The sequence below is a fragment of the Macaca nemestrina genome, chromosome 1 (assembly GCF_043159975.1).
Source record: "Macaca nemestrina isolate mMacNem1 chromosome 1, mMacNem.hap1, whole genome shotgun sequence".
NCBI classification, from domain to species: Eukaryota; Metazoa; Chordata; class Mammalia; order Primates; family Cercopithecidae; genus Macaca; species Macaca nemestrina.
In genome coordinates, this window is record NC_092125.1 from 98001111 (window position 1) to 98009377 (window position 8267).

Here is an 8267-nt window from a genome sequence, read left to right on the forward strand (position 1 = left end):
ACATGGTAGAACAGCCATTGGTTGAGGTCATTATAAAATGGTGTGCTAACTGAGTTGAGGTTACTATAGAGTCTGCCAGGCCAGCTCTCATTGGCTGAGAATGTACAATAGAAGTCCAAGCATAGAAAAAAGTATTAATACGAGACTAAAACAGTGTCATTATGTGTTATTAAAGAAAAAGATTTCAGAGACAGATGAATTAAATAAAAACAACTATCTGCAACTCTGGCAATATTATATTCGGTCACTTATTTCTGAGCCCAGTAGGATCCTGTGGGAAATTTTTATATACCCTGCTTTAATTGTGTTATAGGATGGGCTACTATTCTCTTCTATCCCACAGTGTAAGCCCTCTGTAGACAGAGACACTGTTTTATGAGTATTTTTAACATATCATAAACTCAGCCATGTAGCAGAGGCCAACTGCCTAGGCTATTTGGGTTGCTATAACAAAATACACAAACTGAATAGCTTACAAACAACAGAAATTTATTTCTCATGGTTCTGGAGGCTGGAAGTTCAAGATCAAGGCAACAACAGAGTCGGTGTTCGGTGGGAGCTGTTTTTTGGTTCTTGTATACGTCATCTTCTTGCCATGTCCTCATATGGTAGAAGGGTGAGTTAGCTCTCTGGGGCCTTTTTAAATAAGGGCACTAATCCTAATCATGAGGGCCCTGCCCTCCTGATCTAATCACTTCCCAAAGGCCCACTTCTTAGTGCCATCACCTTGGGGATTAGGATTTCAACATATGGCTTTTGAGGGGACACAAACTAGAACTAAAGAACAGACCATCGCACCAACTAAAGACTAGTATGTCAATAAGAATAGCTGAATGAGGCTGGAAAGAGATAGTAATTAGAAAGGGCAAAGTCCCATTCCAGAGCCCAACACTTAGGATTTCATTAGGCTGGGGTTTCTCAAACTCAATACAACTGACGTTTTGGGCCAGATTATTTTTTGCTGTGGGGTACTGCCCTATGCATTATAGGATGTTTAGCAGCATCCCTGGCTTCTATTTACTAGATGCCAGTAGTACACACATCCCACCACCCCTCAACCCCCCAAGTATAATGACCAAAATGTCTCCAAACATTGCCCAATGTCATCTGGGGAGCAAAATTGCCCCCAATTGAGACTGCTGTATTAAATCCACCTGCATTAGTTCTCTTTAAATCACAAAATTCTGGTCTACATAACAGATAGAAATTCCTGATCTAAAGAGCAGAATTCTGTTGTGTTAAGAGAGAATACGCAATTATAACTAAACTCCAATTCTCACTTTGTACAAATGTATTTACACTCACCTATCTACATTATTCTAACAAAACACTGGGACAACCTGTAAAAGTACTTATGCATATGTGCAGGACAGGAAGAGAAAACATAGAAAGAATCAGATTTATTGGGGTGGTTAAGCAAGATCATGGACGAATTGTTTACTCCTATTCAGCAGTAGCCTTTGTGGTCCCAGGCTTCCGGTGGCCAGATAATTCCCTCAACTCCATAAGCAGGTGACCGAGGAGAACTCTCACATCCTGCATGTGTTTGAGAAGAAGGCCCATCTGGTGATACAGATGGGGATCTGGCATCCCCAGAGGAGAAGAAAAGCCTGGATCCTCAGAAGATGGGGTTGGCGGTGGAGGCAACGGCCCAGGAGCCTCCTCAGGAGCAGTTCCTGGAGCAGCTGATTTCTGAGGAGCTGGATTCAAGGTGGGAGGTGCAGAGCCGGAGGGACCTGGATTACGGGGCAGGAGGCACATACAAGAGTGAAGTCCGACTCTGGCCCTTCCCTCCCATCCCTGGCCAAACTTTCTTGTTCTCTGAAAGTGGCTGTAGGACTCAATGGCAGCAGGGACTTGAGGACTCTAGTGTCCCTCCTGGTCCAAATTTTAATCTGAAGCTTGGCCACCTCTGTTTGAAATTCTTCAGCAGTGAGGCTTTACCACTGGACAGCTATAACCATTAGCCAGTTCTTTCTCTATCAAGGCTGAATCTAATTCCCTGAAGCATGAATGTGGTAACTGGTTCTAGGTCAGCCTCTTTATTATATATGACATTAGTCTAATTCCTTGTGCTAATGCCAGCCTTCAGCTTTTTGAGGACACCCCTGCTGGCCTCTGAGTCACCTCCTATTCAGGATAGCATCTCCAGCCCCTTCCATTATTTTTCATATGGCATGACTTCAAGCCCCCTTATCACCCTGGACACCTCCTCTGGGAGTGTTTCAGGTCAAGGGCAGCCTCTTAACAGTGGCTCCGAGAATTGAACATAGACTTCAGACTATCCCATCTTCATTCCAGATATTAAATTCCTATAAATGCCCAGAGAGCATGGGGGGGATGCTAAGGCTTGCGTGGCAGCAGGTGTGGAGCTGGCTCAGCTCTTGGACTGATGAGGTGTACACCACAGTCTGAGGGAGAAGTTCTCTATTTGTGCTGTCTCTCATCATCAGGGATTCTGGCCCATTGTTCCTGTCTTTTCTGTGTCCCTTCTTAACCTGCTCACACCGAATCCCAGCTCACAGGCCAATTCATCCTATCTCCCCTTTTCACTCACATGCATGCCAAACAGACACCCTGCACTCTGATACAAACTCACCCTGCACTCTGATCTCTAGCTGGGGGCTCTGTTTCCAAACTTGGTTGTCCTCAGTGGCTGCCTCACACCAGTATGAGCCGGAGTGATCTTCTGAAGCTGTGGGGATCTGGAACTCTGAGGAGAGCCCCCTGCTTTGCACTGTCCTTCCATCCTTGTAGAAGGAGAAGAGGAGGCGGGCAGCTGACCTCTGCAGGGGCAACTTTGTCTGACAGCTCAGGGTCATGGGGCCTCCTGCTTGGGGTTCAGCTGAGGGTATAGCTCTGAGAATTGGCGCTGGAAACAGTTCTGGGAAAAAGGCAAGAAAGAAGAACTCAGCCATCTTATATACAGGTAGACACATGCAGGCGAAGAGCCTCGGGGAGTCACACTTCCTTTCCCATTTCCAGCAGGAATGGGCTGTCTTAGATTCCATTTGAATCTGTCAAATTCTTCCTGCAAGTAGACAGGACTAGGAAAGATCCACAGATGGGCAAATCTGATAGTAGTCCAGACACCCAATCAGTGAGCGCTGGGAAGCATAGATCTGGGTGGTAGGAACCATGCTGGACTCTGAGTAGGGCTGGATGACTTGAAAAGGCAATGTTGAGGTCTCGTCCCTTTTGAAGCCCAACTTGGGCATTTGCCAGCAACCTGCTCCATAATCTTTTGATGATCTTGCCACCTCTAGGCTAAAGAAAGACAATTTGGGTTCTCTATCTCTCCTTACCCTCCCCTGCCATGAAGATGCTGCTTCTAGCTCTCACCTTGGACTGTGATATCCACAACAGATGCTGTTTCTGGGCTCCCAGGACCAGGGCTCTGGAAGATGCCACTGCAGTGGTAGTGCCCGCTGTCTGCCTCTTGTACCACGGCGATGGAGAATTCCCTGTTAGGCCCGGGGGGACCCAGAGCTGAGCCATCTCGGTAGAAGGTCACCTGAGTCAGTGGCCAGTCTTGCCAGGCCTGGCAGCGCAGAACTAGTGGGTCCCCTTCAAATACTGGCTTGGCTGGACCTTGGAGGATCAGCCAGTCTATGGTCCAGAGAAAGAGCTGAGTGTCACCCAGGGCCTCCCTTGGGAGCTACCCCCAGGGATGCCTACTCCCGTAAACTGTCTCTGAGGGTCCAGGTAAACTCTCACCCCTGGTTGGGAGTATGGGACAACTTCCCTAGGGCCTAGGACTTAGAGCACCCTGGTTGCTGTGGGCTGAAGACTGGGAAGGAAGTACCTCATCCCATGGCCAGTTTCCTAGGGACACGTTCCTGGGTGGGCTCTGGGGCTGAAAGAAGGGGTTTAGGGCACTGTTCAGGTCTTCCCAGGACCTCACCGTAGGACACAATCAGGTGGAAGGGTTCACTGAAAGTGTAGCCCTTGACCTGGAAGCCAGCTTCCCTTGCATCCGTCAAATCATCCTCCACGTGGCAGCTGCTCTCCTCGGTGCAGACAGGTCCCTCACACTGCAGCGTCTCAAAACTGGCAGCTGAAGAGGGCATGGCCCAGGGAGAACCAGAAAATGATGCTGCAACTTGGAGAAAGAGGACAGGGTTCCTCCATCTCCCAGGAGAATCATCCTTCTTAGAATGAGACTAGTAAGACACCAAAACCTTTTTTTCAGAAAGACCCCTGTGAGTGTCTCAGGGGGATAGTTTTGACCTTGATTCACGGGCGCCCAGGTGCTCTCAGCAAATGCACTGTGGTTTGGAGAAGAGGGAGGGGAGAGAATGAAAGAATGGTGAAACTCGCCGGCATGACATCCAGCTGCTGGTACGGGAAACCAGGAGCAAAGACAATGGTAACTCGAAGCAGGTGAGGCATAGGACAGGAATGAAAGGGAGACATCAGATTCTAATGTTCATTGGGTACCAGACCCTGCTAGCACTTGTGTGCAATATCTTACTTCATCTTCACAAACTTTCCAGGTATGTGACTTTATCCTCATTTAATACTCTTAAAGAAACACACTTAGAAAACCAAATTAGGCCTGGCGTGGTGGCTCATGCTTGTAATCCCAACACTTTGGGAGGCCGAGGCAGGCGGATTACGAGGTCAAGAGATCGAGACCATCCTGGCTAACACCGTGAAACCCCGTCTCTACCGAAAATACAAAAAAAAATTAGCCAGGCGTGGTGGTGGGCGCCTGTAGTCCCAGCTGCTCGGGAGGCTGAGGCAGGAGAATGGTGTGAACCTGGGAGGTGGAGCTTGCAGTGAGCCGAGATCGTGCCACTGCACTCCAGCCTGGGCAACAGAGCGAGACTCTGTCTCAAAAAAAAAAAAGAAAGAAAGAAAGAAAAGAAAGCCAAATTAATATACCCAAAGCTTAAAAAAAGACTAAGCAATGGAGCAGGAAAGGCAGGTGTGTCTGAATCCAAAATCAGTGTTCTTTTTACTTCACTGTGCAGATATGGTATTATGGTATACTTCAGTCCTCAGACCTTCCTCGGGGACTTTCTTTAATATTCTGATTTTTCCCAAACTTCACTTGGCTCCTCAGCCTTGAATATGTTATCTATCAAAGAGTTTTCAGTACCCAGCGGTGTCTCTCCTCCTTTCTTCCTCCCCCTTTCAGGTCTTCACTTTTCAGCCATCTCTACTTTAATGTCCTCTGCCACTTGAATTTTCCCAGGTAGTGGCATAGAGCTTTCTCTGTCTTTTCCCCATCCTTCCAGTCCATACCAGTAACTGTGGAACAACTCTTTTCTCCAGATTGAAATTGAGAGTCATCCATTTCTCACCACATCTTCTCAACCTATCTCTTACCTTCATGGTAGACCCAGGCAAGGGAGGTGACATGTCTCCCTTCTCTGGGACTGCTCCTTATCTCCCTAACTATTCTCCCCTTTCTCCAGCCTCATGACCATTCACATGTGCATACTTCTTCACTCCATCCGACTGTCATTTCGTGCCCCACTTGCCTTTATTCTCTTGCACTCCCAATAGCCCAGTGTTCTTCTTTGATTACCAAGGCCCCTCTTTACTTCCTAATTCTCATCACAGCAGTACCAGGTGTTTTCTTTCCATCCTCTCTCAGCTCCCTTCACTGTAATGCTACCTCTTTTCAGTTCCTCCACTGTCACCCAACTGTGCTCTGCCTCCTCTCCATTTTTTCTTTTTAAAAATAAAATCTTGTCCAGGCACGGTGGCTCATGCTTATAATCACAGCACTTTGGGAGGCTGAGGTGGGAGGATCCCTTGAGCCCAGGAGTTTGAGACCAGCCTAGGGAGCATAGAGAGATCCTGGCTTAACAAATAATTTTTTAAAAATTGGCCAGGCATGGTGGCACTTGCCTGTGGTCCCAGCTACTTGGGAGGCTGAGATAGGACAACTGCTCAAGCCCAAGAGGTCAAGGTTGCAGTGAGCAGTGATTGCACCACTGCACTCCAGCCAGGGTGGCAGAGTGAGACCCTGTCTCAAAAAACAAAATAAAATAAAATCTTGTTGGGTTACTGGGAACTCACTCAATAAACCTTAGGTAGTAGGTACTATTATTTTCATTTTACAAATGATAAAACTGAACCAGAGATATAAAAAGTGATTTTCTAAAGTGACATAGAGCTGGTACATAGAAGAGGGGCTTGAAACCAGAGTATCTGATTCCAAGTCTGCAGTTCTTATCACAAGACAAAAACAAAAAAAAAATTATCCCTAACCACAAGTAGCTCTCAATTTAGTGGGAGACACAGGTAGATGAAAATATTATTTCAGCATAAGTAGGAAAATATTATAGTAAGAAAATGTATCGCAAGCAGCCATTGGAGCAGAAAGAAGCATTCAAGAAAAGCTGCCTGGAAAAGATACCACTTAAGCTGAGTCTTTAGGGGTACCTACACATTTGCAAGGAGGAGGAGAATAGGGGGCCATCGAAATAGCTCATTTCAGGTGGAGATGGTGGTATAAGCAAAGCCTTAGAGACAGGCAAGAGTCTGGTGTGTGAGTATGTAACTATGAACTGATTGAGATTTATTAGAGCATAAGTTACAAGGCTGAGAGGGTAAAAGCAGAGGCTGCTTGGCCTTTTGTGCCATGATAAGGAATTTGGGCTGGTAAACTTGAGTTTTAGAAATTACTCTGTCTGCAGGGTACAGAATTCATTTCAAGAACACAAGGTTTGGACAAGGAGATTAGTTAGGAATTTACTGGACTAGCCCAAGTCATAGAGGATGAGGGCTTGTCCTAAGACATTAGTGATGATCCCTGGAAGGGACTGCTTCTATGAGCAATTTAGAAGGTAAAACTTGCCAAACCTAATGATTGTCAGATTTAGAGAATGAAGAAGAAGGAAGAGTCTGGATTGTTTCTCAGGTTTATGGCCTTGTAAGGGTAGATGTTGGTGTCATTAGCTGAGATCAGAAATAGTGGAAAATGAATTAGTCGAGGCGGGGGGCAAAAGGACAGATAAGTTCAGCTCTGGTCACATAGTGCAGAGACACCTGTGAGATATGTAGGTAGATATGTCTGGTATGAAGCGTGATATTTGAATGTGAAGCTCAAAAGCATGGTTAGGTTGGGGATATGATTTGGGACTCTTAAATAGAGAGTTATAGTGGCAAAAATTATATAGTCAAATAAGCTTATGAAGGAGATTGTCTAAAGAAAGAGGAGTACAGAGGCAAGGCTATGACTATAGAGAACACTACTGTTTAAGGGGAAGAGAAGAGAAGCTATTAAGGGATCAAGAGAAGTCCATGTAGTACGAGGAGAAAATGGTGCCATGGAAGCCATGGTAGTAGAGAATGCAAAAAGAAGTAAGTGATAAACAGTGCAGCAGAGAAGTCCAGCAGGATATGAACTGAAAAGCATGCCATAACCCAGTCAATATGGAGGTCATTGTGCCCTAGACAAAACCGATTCCAGTGGAAGCCAGGCTGCAAGCATTGAGGAGTGTATGAGAAGTGAGGAAGTGCAGATAGCAAGTGCGGACTATTCTTTTAAGAAAATTTGTCTCATAAGTGAAAGAAAAGAGTTGAGATTACAGCTAAAGAGGACATCATGGTCAGAGGGGACTTTCAGGATGGAAAAGGCTTGAAGATTTTTGTATTCAGAAAGTCATTCAATCCTGCACACCAAACTTTCTTATACCTACCCTTCTTATTCCACCTGAACACTGCTTCTCTGGAGGGCCAGAATTAGTCCATGTTTCTTTCCTTCAGGTCCTTTCCCCAAAGTTAAGCAAAGCTCCATTCCCACACCAATATTCAAATATTTTACTTACCTAGTAGCATCTGGGATGTCCAGAGCACACCAAGGGAAAGGTAGAGGGCCCAGGCCATGAGAACACAGCCCAGCTTCATGGTGACTGTGTTTAGGTCTCCTGCAATCCCAACAATGACTTTCTTCAACATGAAACCTCTTTGATTAGAAAAGAGGAAGTAAATCTAACTGTCTCATCTCCTTGCGTCTGGGGTCTATTTTCATTTTCAAGTTTGTAATTGGCTTTCATCATTCAGATTTGGACAACACGCTTTCAGCATAATCTGCATCCTTAGGGTTGTGACAAAATGGTAGCACTCTCAGCTGTTCTCAACTGACCTCACAGAGGTCAGGGGACTTTCAAAGCATGTCATTGTCTGATAGCCAGCTGGCCTTCATGTACCCTCTGGGAAAGGTCAGTGCAACAACCACCCTTTTCACTGGTGATGCAACTGGGGACAGAAGGTGGGATGTTGTTTTAAGGCCAATAGAAAATCACTGG

General features: G+C 45.9%; 1 protein-coding gene across 3 annotated transcripts; it reads right to left on the bottom strand.

The window, feature by feature from the left end:
* Window positions 1-468: 468 nt before the first annotated feature.
* LOC105498222 (Fc receptor like A) lies at window positions 469-8049 on the bottom strand. 3 transcript variants are annotated; one of them, XM_011770197.3, is made up of 6 exons: window positions 7788-8049; window positions 4321-4335; window positions 3905-4057; window positions 3343-3609; window positions 2600-2884; window positions 469-1736 (listed from the first exon to the last, which is right to left on the bottom strand). In XM_011770197.3, the coding sequence occupies exons 1-6, from the start codon at window positions 7915-7917 to the stop codon at window positions 1444-1446; spliced, it is 1143 nt and encodes a 380-aa protein (XP_011768499.1). In that variant the 5' UTR covers window positions 7918-8049; the 3' UTR covers window positions 469-1443. The 3 variants fall into 3 exon arrangements, with proteins under 3 accessions (XP_011768499.1, XP_011768498.1, XP_011768501.1); XM_011770196.2 differs by having other exon boundaries at window positions 4321-4338; XM_011770199.2 differs by lacking the exon at window positions 4321-4335 and having other exon boundaries at window positions 7788-8048.
* Window positions 8050-8267: the final 218 nt, after the last annotated feature.

Bases quoted from the DNA above. Each gene is read 5' to 3' on its own strand.
- LOC105498222 (XM_011770196.2), bottom strand. From the start codon at position 7,917: ATGTTGAAGAAAGTCATTGTTGGGATTGCAGGAGACCTAAACACAGTC. The intron at 2,885-3,342 runs GTGAGAGCTAGA...CCTTTTTCCCAG, and splicing joins TGTGGATATCACAGTCCAAG to AACTGTTTCCAGCGCCAATT. The intron at 1,737-2,599 runs GTGAGTTTGTAT...CCCGTAATCCAG, and splicing joins GCTAGAGATCAGAGTGCAGG to GTCCCTCCGGCTCTGCACCT.